The sequence below is a fragment of the Petaurus breviceps genome, unplaced genomic scaffold (genome assembly GCF_028583685.1).
Source record: "Petaurus breviceps papuanus isolate PSGF00001 unplaced genomic scaffold, PetGlider_PUasm1.0 90734, whole genome shotgun sequence".
NCBI classification, from domain to species: domain Eukaryota; kingdom Metazoa; phylum Chordata; class Mammalia; order Diprotodontia; family Petauridae; genus Petaurus; species Petaurus breviceps.
Genome location: NW_027187327.1, coordinates 9,810,218 through 9,826,395, shown reverse-complemented (window position 1 = coordinate 9,826,395; position 16,178 = coordinate 9,810,218). Strand labels below are relative to the sequence as shown.

Here is a 16,178-nt window from a genome sequence, read left to right as displayed (position 1 = left end):
CTGGTGGCCGCTTTGAATTGCCCTGGACTTTTGAGACCTGCCCCCTGAGCTGCCAAGGACTGAGGAGACATGGCTGTTTTGCTGGTACTTTGTCTGTCTGTTTTGATGTTATTTTGCCAGATTTGTCCACTGGTGAAAGACTGTCCTTTTGTTGAAGAAGTCCTGGAACCTGGCTGTTCGCTAAGAAGGCCTGCGACTGTCCTGCAGACAGAGAGTGAATACTGTCCACTGGTGAGGGACAGTACTGTTGTTGCAGGGGTCTGGAGACTGTCCTGCAGACAGAGTGAATACTGTCCACTGGTGAGGGACAGTGCTGTTGTTGCAGGGGTCTGGGAGCCTTTCTGTTGGTTCAGAAGCCCTGAAGAAGGATTTTCTTGTTGTATGTTTACAGAAATCCTGGGAGAGGGCTTTGCTAATGTGTTCAGGGGTTCTAGGACTGTTCTACAGACAGAGGATAAATTCATGAAGGGACTGGCAATGTATCTGGTGGCTTTGCTAAGCCTTGTCTCCCCAGGAACTAAGATTGCTGAGAACTTGCCTCCTGTCAAGATGAAGAAAAGACCTCCATTTGGGTATTAAGTGCTGTGTTTAAACTTGATGTAACTCTGGGGTAGATTCAATTGTGATCCAGGGGTGGGGAACTTTTGACCTTATGTTTGGAAACTAATCTCCATTTGAGAAGAGGGGCTTTGTGGTGGACTTAATTAAGGTATAGCCTAGGGGTGGAGAAGTATTTAGAACAGAGACTTTGTAATTGATTGAATGATTGGAAGGTCCTGGGGTGGGGTAGTATTTGGAGATTATTTAATCACACTTAGTAAATGCTGTATTTTGAATGATGTCATGTTTTGATCTTCTCTGTTCTGGGTTTGTTACTGAATAAAATAGAGAGCACCTATGCTGGTATTTTGAACCTGGGAAGTTGCCTTTGCTTGGTATTATATTACATTATGGCGTAGTCACACTCCTACAGAGATCTTTTGGATGTAGAACACAGCTGCTATGGCACTGATTGTCTGCTGTGACTCAAACATTTATATTAGAATGCTGTGAGAAATGATGTATGCAGAGAAGCGTGGCAAGATTTACATAATCAGATGCAGAATGAGGAAAGCAGAACCAAGAAAAAAGTATTAAGACAATCAAAGGTGAATGTTGCAAAATCAAAAGAACAAGCATAGCTCCACAAAATAAATATAAGAAGATGCCTCCTCTACTTCTTTGATCCATTTTGCTTACTTTTTCTTTTAAAATATTACTTATGATGATGTGACCAACAAGATGGAGGGCTAGACATTTTCTCTGATCCTGAATGCACCCTGAACCATATTGGACAAAATTAATGAAAATATAATGAATCATAGAAAGACCAAAATTTCAAACTCAAGTCATTATGCACCCCACAGGAATCCTTGTGTATTGCTTAGTGGGCCTCTATTTCTATTTGAATTTGACACCACTGTCATAGACAACCATGGAGACAGTTGAAGTTGCTTTATCTTTGGCAAGTAATTTGTGTTTTGGAGAGGTTGAGAGGTCATAGGGATCAGAAAAAAATGTATATTCCCCCATCTTGTTGGTGAAATCACAAATGCTTTTCTACATTCGTCATTTCTTATAGTATGGTAATACTAATGAATGTAATAGTACATTGCATTTATATAATACAGTTTGTGTATCCATTCCCCAATAAATAGCCCTCTATTTTGCTTCTAATTCTTTTCTATCACAAAAAGTTCTGTAATATTTTGGAATGAATATATGAATTTTTTCTATATGTCCGCTTTGATGTATAAACCTAGTAGTGGAATCTCTGGGTGAAAGGGTATGGACATTTTAGTCACTTTATTTGTATAATTCCAAATTGTTTTCCAAAATGTTTGTATACCTTGTGGAGAGCCTTAAATGTTATACAGATTATTTTTATTTGGTCCCAGAGGTAATAGGGACCCACTGGAATTTATAGGAGAGTGTCATAGATAGAATTGCAATTGAAGAAAATTACCTAGTGACAAAAGTGGAGAATGATTTGTAGGAGAAGAAATTTGAGACAGGGAAACTAATTGGAGGCTGTTGCAATAGTGTAGAGGTGATGAGATCCTGAATTACAGTGGTGGCAATGTGAATAGAGAAAAGGGGACACATGTGAGAAATGTAGAGGTAGAAAGGATGAGCTTTCACACCCAATTGATTATCTGAGGTAAAGAAGAGAGAAGAGTCCAGGTTGTGAACCTGGATAATGGAAAGAGGGGGATGGATTTTGGAGGGGAGGAAAATGAGTTTTCTTTTGTACGTGTTCAGCTTGAAATGTCTAATAGGCAGTTGCTGATTCTGTACTACAACTCCAGTGAGATGCTAGAACTGGATACATATTCAGTTAATAACAAGTCAAACAGTTTTTAGGTGTTGTGCTCAGTACCGGGAATACAAATACAAAGCAGAAGAAAAGACAGTTTCTTTCTACAAAGATCTTACATTCTATTAGGGAAGACAATATATAAAAAGAAGGTGAAAATGGTGGTGAGGAAGCATTGGAGTAGGGGGTAAAAGTTTGGATATTTACCTGCAGAGGAACAAAGACATAGTAGCCCAGAGAATCCTCCTTAAATGAAAGTTTTGAAAGGAGCAATTCAGTGAGAGGGAGAGGCCACAGAGCTGAGGAGGGTACTTCTAGGGCTTGACTGAGTTTCCAGAATGAAGAAATTTCTAGGGCATAGTAAAGAAAGTGTAGAGTACAGCTTGGAGAATAATGAAGACTTCCATATGTAGATCTAGAATCAGCCACATAGAGATGATATTTGGACCCCTGGGAACTGATGACATCACCAAGTGGGCAAGGGTACAACAAGAAAAGGACCCAGGGCCAAGCTTTGAGGTACACCCACAGTTAGTAGCCATGCTTTGCATAAAGATTTAGCAGAAGGGATTGAAAACAAATAATCACATGAGCAGAAAGAAATCCAAGAGAGAAAAATGTCCAAAAAAAAGAGAAAATATATCACATGACAAAAGGTGACCAACAATGTCAAAATCTGCAAAAGCTAAGAAAAATGAAGGTTGAGAAGGGCTTGTGCATATACTAGCCATTGGGGCATAAGTCCAGCTGGAGTTTCTGTGGGTTCCTTCAACAGGAGTAGGTTCTATTATTAGACAGTTCCCAGTTTCCACTGGACCCAAGTCACACACTGCTTCACTTTACTGAAGGTGGTATTTATTGTGTCTTGGGACCTCCACTTGGAGGTGAACCTTGGGTGGGGCCCAGTGCTATTCTGTTCTGAAAGCCTAGAGAGGAGGCAATGTTACTAAGTTCCTTTTTCCTTTTTTTAATGTAGTGATGCAAATCTCCTCAGTATAGAAGAGGATAATGAGTCTGACACTTCAGAAGGAAAGAAGGTAAGTTAAATTTTTCATAATTACGTGATGACATCAAAACTGTTGAATGTTTTAGCCACTGTAAATCATTTTTTTGTTTCTAAGTCTCTGATCCTCCAGGAATTTTTAGTTTTGAAAACCAAGGTACAAGTACAAACAACAGCATTTATTTCCAGATTTTTGTTATTATTGATGCAAGACCTTTTTAAACAAAATTTTGAATAGATATATTCATTCTTTCTCCAACTGTCATGGTCCAGATAATAATTAAGTATTGGAGTCTAGGTAAGGGATATGAATTAACATTCATTTGCTAATGGTGTTCCCAAAGCTGTTTATTGTAACGGATAATAAGATGTAAGATGTAAGGATAATAAGATGTAGGATGTAAGATATGTAACGGAATATGGTGCATTCACCAACGAGAAAGTTCACAGAAGTTTGCTCTGCTGAGTTGAACCAAAGATGAATGTAGGTCCAAGTTTTTTATACAATAAAAGTACTAGTCAGTTAACAGAGGGGAAATGACTAAAGAAAGAATCAGACGTTTAGTTAGAGGTAAATATTAGATTTTGATTGATCATAGGAGGGTTTAAAACAAGTGTCATTAATTACTTTTAGGTTGTGTAAGAAAGCACAGTAATTCTGAATGTAGAAGCAATGGCAAATAGATAGTATAAGCCTTTGTAGGCCAATCTGTTATCTTAGCTCCCTCCACAGCTAGAGATCTTTTGTAGTAGTTGAAGATGGTTGTAGGCAGGAGAAGGTCTCATAGATTTGGAATTGGGAGGGCACTTTAGAAGTCATCAAGTCCAATTTAGTTATTTTTTTTAATTTTATTTATTTTAAGTGAGAACTAAAGAGGTTAAGAGTTGCCCAAAGTCACACAAATAGCAATTTGCAGACCTGGCTAGTCCATCTTACAGATCTTCTGAGTCAGCTCTCAAGCCATCCCACTGTCTTTTTCATGATTGTTGACTTCTGCCCCTCCAGCACAAAGGACTTGCACTGCAAAGTTGACAATGGTCATCCCATCTCTTATTTGAATGTTAAGGTTGAACCTTGCAGTTGTCACAAAGCAACACTTCCAAGGGTAGAGTTCTTCACTAGTCCTAAAGAAAATACCACCAAGAAAAATGATAAAGCTATTACTATTCCAGAAGGAGACCCAAACCTTCATACCTGTTGATACTTATTGCTCAGTGAAGGGATTTAGGGCATTTAGGTGGTGCATTGGATAGAGTACTGGGCTTGGGATCAGGAAGACTCATCTTCATGAGTTCAAATGTGACCTCAGACATTTATTAGCAGTGTGACCCTGGGCAAGCCACTTAACTCTGCCTCAATTTGTCTTCTGTAAAATGAGCTGGAGAAGGAAATGGCAAACCACTCCAGTATGTCTGCCAAGAAAATCCCAAATGGGGTGAGGAAGAGCTGGAGTGTGACACAACTGAAATGACTGAACAGCTAAAATATTTAACCATCGATGTGTACCATTTGGGTCTAATAGTAATATGGGGTGAAATGTATGGAATATTCTGGGCCTTTGTTTCAGGACTTCTCTTACTATGTAACAGTAGATCACCAGGGCAGGAGCTCAGCTATTTGAAACATCTTAATAGCAGTTAATCCCTGTGTGTATTTCTGAGGTAGAGTGGGAGGGTTTGAGTAGATTGAGAAACTGCAAAATTATGATATTTGAGAGAACATTAATATATATCCAGAAGTCCCCTAGCATGAGGGTATGAGTTGAGTTGAGGGAGACTATTAATCAGTCATTAAATTCAGTGAGAAAGGAAGGAGAATATTCTGGGGTTTGGTAGATAACAGCCACCTGTATCTGTTTTGGTGATAAATTTAGACAGAGTGAACCTAAAGGAGAAGGTTGCTTAGTGATAGTGATAAAGGGAATGTCTGGAAGAAGTACTAGGGGGCAAGAAGTATTCTAATTTTCCTGCCAAAAGATTTGGGGGGGATATGAGTGAAGATGCAACCAGCATTGAAAAAAATGGCCAAGGATATGCACTATTATTGTATATGCACATGCTTTTGGATCAGGGAGCCCAGGTGTAAGTGATTGAGTGCCAGACGATGGAAGAAATATGAATAGAAGAGGTATAAAATAAAGAACGGGAATACCAAATTTTGAATTAGTGTCTTGCTAACAGTGTGGGTCTGTCATCCCCTCACATTAATATGTAGTTTTTGTTCTAGATATGGATTAGACAAAACCATACAAAGAGCATGGATTAAGTGTATAAATTACCTTCTTAGCAGGCACTCACCCCACCTGTGAGTGTCAGAGATGCTTTCAAAATTCATTGTGGGTGACAATTTCAAATCTGAATTGTTTCCAAAAGGTCCTCTATGTTTCTTAATTTTATTTTTGTGGAGTATATTCTTCTTGAATGTCGCCTTTTATGGAGAAATTCAAGTCCAATATTGCTTGTGCATAAGCAACATAATTCTAATAAATTTTCCCTAACTTACATTTTTCTTTTAGAGCACTCACTAAAAATACCCTATTTTCAATAATAAATCTAGTCCTCAGACATTTTAAAATTATTCCAGTGCTAGAACAAATGAAATATTCTATTGAATTGAATTGTTGGGATACTTTTTAAGTTTGACATTTTTAATGTTTTATTGACGTTTTTTGGTGTTTTATATTTTGGACATTTCTCTTTTCAAGCCCCTTCCCCCACCAATAGAACTTTCCCTTGTAACAAAGAGTGCTCCTTAGCAAAACATTCTAACAATTGACATAGACAACACATTTCTAATTCTGTTCCTCAGTCTGCTGCTTCTTTACTAAGGGGAGAAAGTTAAGTTTCATCTTCAATCTGAATTCTGATGATCTTTGTGTTCATTTTGTTTACATTGGTCTTGGTCTTCACTTTACATCAGTTTGTCTTCCCGGTTTTTGTTTTTGTTTTTTTAGTATTTTCTTATAGCATAATAACCATAAACCACATGTGCCACAGTTTGTATATTCCTCAAGAGTTTTAAATTCTTAAACAGGGACACATTAAAATTTTGGATGATGGTCGAAGTTAGAATATGGAGGTAGAGAGATTTTCCAATTTTTGAAAGTGTAATTTCTAGATTACTTGTTTTGTGGGAATATATTTGAGTAATTATCATTTTTAATAATTTGAAGAAAACTTGAAAGATTGTAGGTGTTATATCTAATGTCTCTTTTAAGCAAGAGTATCTTTTAATCAACATACGAAAGAGAATAGGTTCCTACCACCGAAATTGCTTCTGCTCTTCCACTTTACACACTAGCAGAGGCCAGCATCTTTGTGAGGCATGATTAGCTCAGATCTTTGCCCAGTTACTCTAACATATTACTTTATTTTCCCATCTTTATCCTTGTCCCTTCTTCCCCAAGTTTGTGTGTTAGCTTCCTACTTCTGCCCTAGGCCATTCCCACCTCTGGCTCTTTATATAACATCTTTGCAGGTAGAGTTTTGTGGGCTGTGATAGTAATGGAATATAAAGATTCCCCTGTATTGGCTTGGTTTTCAAACTGATTGTGTTAAAACCCAGAGTTTGTTAATCCCACCCGTGGGATGGACTTGTTGACTTGAAAAGAGAGACACGAACTGGGAGGAGCTGGTGATGTAGATTTGGAGAGACACAAGAGAGAGGCAGAAGAACTTTTTGGAAGCAGCACCCTCGTGGAGGCAGAGAGAGACTGAGAGGATTGCTGAGGGCCACTTTGAATCACCCTGGACTTTTGAGACCTGCCCCCGGAGCTGCCAAGGACTGAGGAGACATGGCTGTTTTGCTGGTACTTTGTCTGTTTTGATGTTGTTTTGCCAGATTTGTCCACTGTTGTTGAAGAAGTCCTGGAACCTGGCTGCTGGTTAAGAGCTCCTGAGACTGTCCTGCAGACAGAGAGTGAATACTGTCCACTGGTCAAGGACAGTGCTGTTGTTGCAGGGGTCTGGGAACCTTTCTGTTGGTTCAGAGCTACTGAGACTGTCCTGCAGACAGAGAGTGAATACTGTCCACTGGTGAAGGACAGTGCTGTTGTTGCAGGGGTCTGGGAACCTTTCTGTTGGTTCAGAAGCCCTGAAGAAGGATTTTCTTGTTGTATGTTTACAGAAATCCTGGGAGAGGGTTTTGCTAATGTTTTCAGGGGTTCTAGGACTGTTCTGCAGACAGAGGATGAATTAATGAAGAGACTGGCAATGTATCTTGTGGGCTTGCTAAGCCTTGTCTCCCCAGGAACTAAGATTTCTGAGAACTTGCCTCGTGTCAAGATGAAGAAAAGACCTCCATTTGGGTATTAAGTGCTGTGTTTAAACTTGTTGTAACTCTGGTATAGATTCAGTTGTGATCCAGGGGTGGGGAACTTTTGACCTTTTTGTGTTCTATGGTTGAACAAATGAATGTACTTTACTTATGTTTGGAAACTAATCTCCATTTGAGAAGAGGGGCTTTGTGATGGACTAAATGAAGGTACAGCCTAGGGGTGGAGTAGTGTTTAGAACCGGGACTTTGTAATTGATTGAATGAATGGAAGGTCCTGGGGTGGGGTAGTCCTTGGAGATTATTTAATCACATTAGTAAATGCTGTATTTTGAATGATGTCATGTTTTGATCTTCTCTGTTCTTGGTTTGTCATTGAATAAAATGGAGAGCACCTATGCTGGTATTTTGAACCTTGGGAAGTTGCCTTTCCTTGGCATTATATTACATGGGCTCCTTTGGCTTTCTCTGAAATTTTATAAGAAGGCCTAATTTCTGATGATCAGAGCTAGCTTGTTACTGCAGACATAGCCGTAGCTATGTCCTTTTATATCCTGTTATAACTCCCATTATATCCTTACTCCAGTGAAACATTTGCAGACTCTACAGAGTAGACAGTGTACTTGGACAATATGTGAACAGATATAAGTATCATTGTTATAATTTAGCATGGATTATATTGGGGAGGTATAGATATATAGTGTTGACACAACTCTAGGACTAAATGCAAATGTAGTATTAGTGCCTATCAAACAATAACGGTAAGAACACTTAGCAATTTGACAATAGGACATATATAAACCAGTAGTTCTTAATATTTTTTTATCTTGTGAACCCCTTTGCCAATCTGAAGCCTATTGATCTGTTTTCAGAATAACATTTAAATACATAAAAGAAAATGCATTGAATTATAAAGGAAACCAATTATTTTCAAATAAGTTATAAATTTGTTTTTTAATGTCACCAGAGCACACTTTAAAAAGAGCTCCTAAATAAACTGAAGATACCTTGTGAAATACAAAAACATAGCATAACAAAGCAGAGTTAGAGTGGCCCAAATACATAGCTCCTGTGTGGTATATGTGTCACATAGCACAGAAGTGTAACTGCAGTAAAAGTCTTTGACATGGAAAAGCAGGTTATAAATATCACATAATGACATAGGTTGTAGCTGTATACGGAAACATGCACTATGTGCACTCCCCACAATGGACATTGTTTAGTTTTGTGGGCAACCACAAGTGCCTATAAAACCTGGTACAGAATTCTAACAGGACCTCGAGTCTGTGGATGGCCTAAGTCAGCTGTTAATATCTACAGAAAGCTCCAGTCTGAGTTTGAGATGGCAAGCTATCACAGTATCTAGGATCTATGGATTTCCTCTTCCCTAGAAAGTCTTCACAGGTGGAAAGCAAGGCCTTGGAAGAGGGACTGACTCCAAGTTCAACCCCCTTACACTTATCTGAATAGCTAGCACCACCACCTGTGGACTTGAGAAAGAATTGATTGACTTTTCCCCCTTTCTGTATACGTAGTATCAAAAGTCAGTTTCTTATTCTATATCCTCATCATTTGATATTATCCAGTTCATGCAGCCCTTTTATGCAACTATTAAGTTAGTTTTTCTTTGAGTCCTCTTGTGTATCAATCCTTCCTACTGACCAGAGAATACAACTCCTCACTTAGCAATCAAGGATTGTGATGTATTGTCTTTTAGGGCCCTCTGGGTATACTTTGTAGCCTTGAAAAAAAAACAAATTGGCTTGTTTTTCAGATACTTTGCATAGGTTACTTTCTATGTTGGTACACAGTCTCTATGTTGCTCCACAATCTTAGGCATTCACTGTATGCCAAGGTGTTTTAGCAGCCTTCTATCACCATAATTAAGATCTTATCAGTAAACCTGAGCTTAATGATACTTCTTGTTTCTATTAGTGATTGTCAGAGGTGAGGCTAGGGAGTATGCCTTCTTTAGCTGATGTTTTAGTTAAAAGAGATGGACTGTCAGACTGCATCTGTTCGTTCTTCTAAAGGCTCCACAACACATGCCAGTGGACAGTCAAACATGACTTCCCCAAATATAACAACTATTGAAGTAAAACCTATGGCAACATCATTCTGTTAGCGTTTTCTACGTGTTAGAAAAGTCACATGTTTTTGTGACTGAAATTTCTGCTCAGGTCTCAGGGTCACCAACATATTCATCAGTGTGTGATTGAAATGCTCCTGCTTGCTTGGTGGGGGTGGAAATGCTCAGGCTTTGGGATTTCCTGAGGGTAGCAAGGTATAATTCTATAATTTCTGCCGAGGCCATTACCTCCTTAAGAAGTTTGCTTTTAGTCTCTCCCTTGGTCTTAGTGGATCCTGGCAGGGGAGCACAAATGCAGAGAAGTATTTGTTTTGCAATTCCTTAGCAATCGAGAATAGAAGAGCTTTCTGGTTCCTGGTCAGGTATTGTGAGAAACACACTTTTGGGGTTCACCAGACTTCCAGGTAGGGTCAGGGAGTTAGCCTAGGACAAGCTTCCGCTGCCTCTGCTTCCCTTTTTAGGGACCCTTAGGAAGATCCACATGATGTATGCCTTAAAACAGCAAACCCCTCCTCACTGAAAGAACTCAGAAACAGAGTGTGCTGAGGAAGGTGTTTATTTACACTTCCAGCAAGGAGTAGACTTAGGTAGACTTAAGGTTAATTAAATTCCTCAAATTCCTCTCTCTCTCTCTCTCTCTCTCTCTCTCTCCATATATAGTCAGATTCCTTATACTCCTCACTTTATTTACTTATATATATTCTACATTCCCTTAATATATGCAGATTATATGTAGATTACAGAGGCATGGTAGTGAGGATACTTGAGACCTGACCAGGACCTGCCCTCTTCTAAGGTCAGAGCTGTGTGCCAAACCCCCACCTTTCTAGTTCCCTTTGGCCATTGACATAGTTCCAGGAAGGCCAGGGTTTTAGTAAAGTAAAATAAGTGAGAGCTTCCCCACAGCTAATGATTATCTTCCCATAACTTTTGTGGGAGCAAAACAAGATTCCATTATATCCCCTCTTACAGGTATGCTTTTTTATATTAGATCAAATGATCACTAAGATGTTGCTTGTTTTTCTTATCTCCTTCCATAGTCATTAGTTTTCTTTAGTATGCTCCTTTAGTTAATAGCTCTTTTTACTTAGGATACATCAAACATGAATCTCACACTTCTTATAAGTACCTGCAGACATTTTGAGCCTCTGGAATTTGTGTCATAGTATCTTAACTCATATTTGATTCATTCTGCTGCTGCCCATTTCAAACAGGCAGCATCAAGCTTAGTGCTTATTAAAATATTCTTGGGTTATTGTCACTCTGTACTTGAAATTGAGCACAAACCCTTAGGATCAAAACTTCTCACTTATAATTCACTTTGAAGGCGGGATTCTTAAACCCTTTATGTGTTACTAAATATTTTGGCAGGCTGTGAAAATAATGTTTTTAAATATATAGAACAAAATATATGGTATTAAAAAATCTAATTATATTGAAATAGTTATCACTTATCAAAATATTTTTTAAAAAAAGTTTCACAGACCTCAGGTTATGAACTCCAGGTTTAAAGCCAAGAACTCCCATTTGTACAGGAGATAAAATGTTTTGCTTTTAAGTAAGCCCTGTGCTGGCAAATATGATAGGTTACTAGTTGAGCAAAAACTTTCTGTGAGTTCACTACATTACTGAATTAACTTTTGCAAGTGTTCCAACACTAACATTAGGTTATGCTGATTTGGGATTTAACAAATTGAATTCTGGTCTCTTGATACAGTTTAGTACTTTCCTTTATTTCTTCATTTCGGGAACCTATCACTGCTCTACTGCCACAGTAGCATATTCTGTCCAGGATTTGAGAGCTTTTCATCCATGAATGGGGAAATTCTCTTACAAAGAATATCAACATGCCATAGTAGAGTCCTTGCACTGCTTTCTATCTAGCTTGCTCTCCATCTCCACATGTCAGTTTTGCTCATGTAGCATCTTCAGACCTCTGAAAGGGACTCTTAAAGTTTCACTTTCTCTTCTTCCTCAGTGAAAGATCCAGAGTACAGTAGAACATTCCACTAATGATAACTAATTTAAGTCCAGATCTCGCCATTCCTTCCTGTAATATTTAACAAGTAATCCATAACCCTGCTTCTTGCCCAACTCCCTCCATTCACAGTGCAAAGTGAGGTTTCCTCAGTTGCTTTATTCTGTCAGTTAAGTAGTGGTAACAAAAGTTTTCAAAGATCGAATTTGAATACCTCATGCTAAGACACTGAAGATCTTAACAGCTTAATAGCTTACAACAGTACATATCAATGCATAGATAATCAACAATTATGCCCACAAGCAAGCAAACTGTTCCATTTTACCATCAAATTAGGACATTAATATAAATTAAAGTTATAATGAAATATAGCTTTCTGTTCAGAGGAGATTCTCAGGAAAAAAAGCATCAAATTTCAAGATTCTTTCCAACATACTGAAATTTCACCAAAAGGCATATAATTTTCTCAAGTGAATTTAAGAATCCACACTTAAAAAAAAATAATCCAAAACTCAGTTCTCATAGTTAAACAACAGGAAGCAATTTTGAGCATTTCCTTGATCCTGGACAATAGTGAGGACTATAACACTGTCAATGAGCAAGCACTGTGTTCAAGGTAGTCTTATACTTTATGTCTCAGAGGTGAATGCATTGATTTATTTTGGACAGCGCTGTCAGAATAGGCTATAATTGGAAAAATCATCACTAATGGCCTTTGGTACTGTACTTTTTTATCTTCTTTTTAGCAAAGTCATAGACTTTTTTCTCAGCACAACGCTTTTATATGTTTTTCCTCACAGATGCTCTCCCACCCTTTTGCAAGTCAGCAATAATTTGTTTTAGTTTCTTGGCATGATCATAGCATTCCTTTCCATCAGCTTCTTGTTTCTTCTTATTTAATTTGCAGATTTTCTGTGCACCTTCTGGATCCTGGTTCATCCAGTGAAGAAATATAGTCAGGTTTTCCAATGTATGTTCCATCTAAGATTAGATATTCTTCATTCAGTACAAGATAATGGTCAATCAGCTTCCTTTTGGAGGTAATATTGCTTGCATCATTGTCTGCAAAGTCCCAGATAATGGTTGATTACTGCTAAAGCAACCTGATCACATAAGTTATACCTGTTAATATAGCCTTATTTATAAAATCAGCTTAAAGAGTTGTACTCTTTAAGTACTCTGAATGTAGTTCCTGAACATTCCATTGACAACAGAGACATAACTGAGTCCTTAAAGTTGTGTTTTTTATTTTGGAAAAAGTATTAAGGCAAACTTTTCAGTCAGTTACGAAATTTCATTTTTACTTGAGTTTCATACACAAGTGATCGAGTAACTGTGATTGGAAAAAAAAAACACTTTTTATTTTCACCCACATTATTTTGGTTTTTTACATGGACCATTAATTTGCATTTCAGATTGATGTAGTCCATTTGCCATGAGGTGGTCTTGTCTTCTCTTAAGATGATGCCATCGGAGCGGCCAGGTGGCTCAGCGAGTAAGAGCACCAGCCCCAGTGTTGGGATGACCTGGGGGATTGAATCCAGGCTCAAATACTTAGCACCACACCCAGAAATAACTGGAAGTGTAACCTTGAGCAAGTTACTTAACCCCAATTGCTTTAAAAAAAAAAAAAGATGATGCCATGACCCTGTGGAATGCTATAGCAGTTTCGACTTTGGCAACCCTAATCTGATTAGTGGCAATTGTGAAGTAAAAGATTAGGAGAAACAACTATGTCCTCCATGTTCTCTATTTCTTATTGATCATCCAGTCATGACAATTGAAATTTTGTCAAAACATTTAGCTAGCATAACAAAATCAATGTCCCCATTTACAAAGTGCTAAGAAAATTTTAAGTGTACCAGGCAGTTTTATACAAAATGCTACAATAACAATTCAGGGTTAACCAGAAAGATGAAATGTGTATAAAAATAAAAACAAGTTACTTTTTCTTGACAGCCTCAGGGACCCCAATGCCAACATATATAAAACCAGACATAAGATCTTCTGGTTTTTCCAGCCAACACATAATAAAGGAGAATAGTAATAATCATAGCTCACATGGACAAAAAGCTTTAAAGTTTGAGAAGCTCTTTATATACATAAGTTCATTTGACCCTCAAAACTGCCTTTTAAGATGTTCCCAGGAATCTGAGGTTTAAGAGAAGTTAAGGAACTTGCCAAGGGGTCACACTACTATATGGCTAGTATCTGAAGCTATATTCAAACTCACATATTCCAAGTCTAGAGCTCTAAACATGTAAAACTAGGTGCTAATCTCTTCTAGTACCCAACAACGGCACAATCCTAACTTCCACCTACCCTCAAATCTGGTGGATTCACCATTCTGTTTCTCCTCAGGAATATTTTGGCTTTGACTAACCCAAATCAGCCCTCATAAGACATTTCAGGGATTCCCACACCAAGGACCTTTCTTTGGGCAATTAGAACTATTTCTCCCTGCCTGTTCAACTTGTTTATTGTTGAGTTATATATGCTGTCTCTCTCATTTTCTCTGCTAGTCTTTATGGCTTTTATTTTCTCTGTTTTATCTTAAATTCCAGTATCATCACTCCTTCACAGAATCACAGAATGTTAGAGTTTAAAAGTACCTCAGTGGCCATCTAGTCCAACTAATACCTGAAAAGAAATCCTCAGTACTGAGTCACATTCTTGTTTGACTTATACTCTAGAGGATAGGGGACTGAAATGTTTATTTGTTTGAATGTTTTTATTTTTTTAGGGCTTTTGTTTTCTTACCTTAACTCTTTACCTTGACCTAATAGCATTGGGGGATGAGAAATAGGGGAAGGGGGAAGCAGGAATCAGGTCCCACCAAGAGATAGCTATCATTTTGGGACATTGTAGTCTGTTCTCCTGGATAAGAAAGTATTAAGGATCTCATAATGGATTGGGAGTGGAGAAGGGAGTATTAAAGTCCTAGGAGTGACTCATGCTGGAGAGGAATGGTTTGCATAGAGAAACATTGGTTTATAGCAGGGAGTCTTAACCTTGGTTTGGGGGAGTGGGTGTAAAAAAAAATATTCAGAGAACGGGTCCACAGGCTTCATCAGTCTTCAGTTAATGGCTATAACACAAAAAAAGGTTAAGGATCCCTGGTTTAGAGGGCTTCAGGATACTTTATCATGAGTCAACAGGCTTGGAGTTGGACTAGATTCATTAACTCTGGATATAGAACTTGACTTCCACATGAATTAATATTTCTAGGAATAAAGCTTCTTAGAAGAAGACCCTTTGTCAAGGATAGGTATGAAAAGATACTTTGGGGAGACATCTGTATATTCACTAGTGGTTGTGGCTGGATTGATGCATTGCTTTTATTTTCCATAAGTTCCATCTCATATAAAAGACATAGAAATAAGTAGGAATTTGTAAGCACAAAGCCAGTGATTGGGATACAAATTCTAGCATTTAATAAAGCAAAAGGGATAAGGAAGAGGAACAGTTAAGTTTCTTGGAAAAGGAACAGCACAGATTAATGTAACTTAGAGTAAGCAGTAAGACAAGGAGAATTTTATACCACACTCATCTAGACTAGAAAGAGTTTAAAAAGACAGGGGAAAGGAACCTCAAGCAATAAGGTGTCTAAGGGCAGATTTAAACTCAGAAAGATGAGTCTTCCTGACTTAAGAACCGTTAACTCTGTTCACTGCACCACATAGTTGCCCATGAGTCAGGGGGACCTAATTTGACCTCAGATACTTATCAGCTGTGTAACCCTGGGCAAGTCAGTGAACCCTGTTTGCCTCAGTTTCCTCATCTGTAAAAGAAGCTGGAGGAGGAAATGGCAAACCACTCCAATATCTCTGCCAAGAAAACCCCAAATGGGGTCAAGAAGAGTCAGACACAGTTAAAACAACTGAACATCACATCTAATCAATTGTTATATTGTTTCCTGGTTATAACAATTCTGTGCTAGGTAAAGGGACTACAACTATGTAGAATGAAATAATTCCTACTTAAAAGAAGCTTACATATACTGGAGAGGGGGTAGGAGTACATATGTGTGTGTGTACACATTAGTGTCTGTATATAGCATAAATATAGTGAATAAATAAAACTTCTGCAAAGTAACTATTTATAGTGTAGTTTGGAGGGGAGGAAGGGTGCATGCAGTTGGAAAGATTAGGAAATAGGAACTGGGATCCTTTTGCTCAGGTAGAAGTCAGGAGGGGAATGTGTTCACAGATATGAGGGAAGACCCAGTGGAAAGGCACAGGGAGAGGATATAGGAATGTTTTCTGTGAGGAATAAAGTGTGGGAGGGAGAAAGATATTTTGGAGCCTGGTTGGGCAAGGCTAGGAGTTTGTTTTATTCTAGAGGCATTAGATGGTCACTGGAATTTATGGTAAAGGAGTCATGGTCAAAAACTCTGCTTAAAGAAACTGTTCACACATCTTGACCCTCCATTTGTGTGTGTGTGTGTGTGTGTGTGTGTGTGTGTGTGTGTGTGTGTGT

The 16,178-nt window shown here is 38.2% G+C and overlaps 1 protein-coding gene across 8 annotated transcripts in view; it reads left to right on the top strand.

Moving 5' to 3' along the window:
• SENP6 (SUMO specific peptidase 6) overlaps positions 1–16,178 on the top strand; it is a 138,756-nt gene that overhangs the window by 46,276 nt on the left and 76,302 nt on the right. For 7 of the 8 annotated variants that reach the window (XM_069066996.1, XM_069066999.1, XM_069066997.1 and 4 more), the window contains exon 3: positions 3,333–3,393. In XM_069066996.1, coding sequence (XP_068923097.1) covers positions 3,333–3,393 — 61 coding nt within the window. Of the gene's footprint in view, positions 1–3,332; positions 3,394–12,606; positions 12,740–16,178 lie in introns of those variants that run through there. The other variant, XM_069067000.1, reaches the window with a different exon arrangement.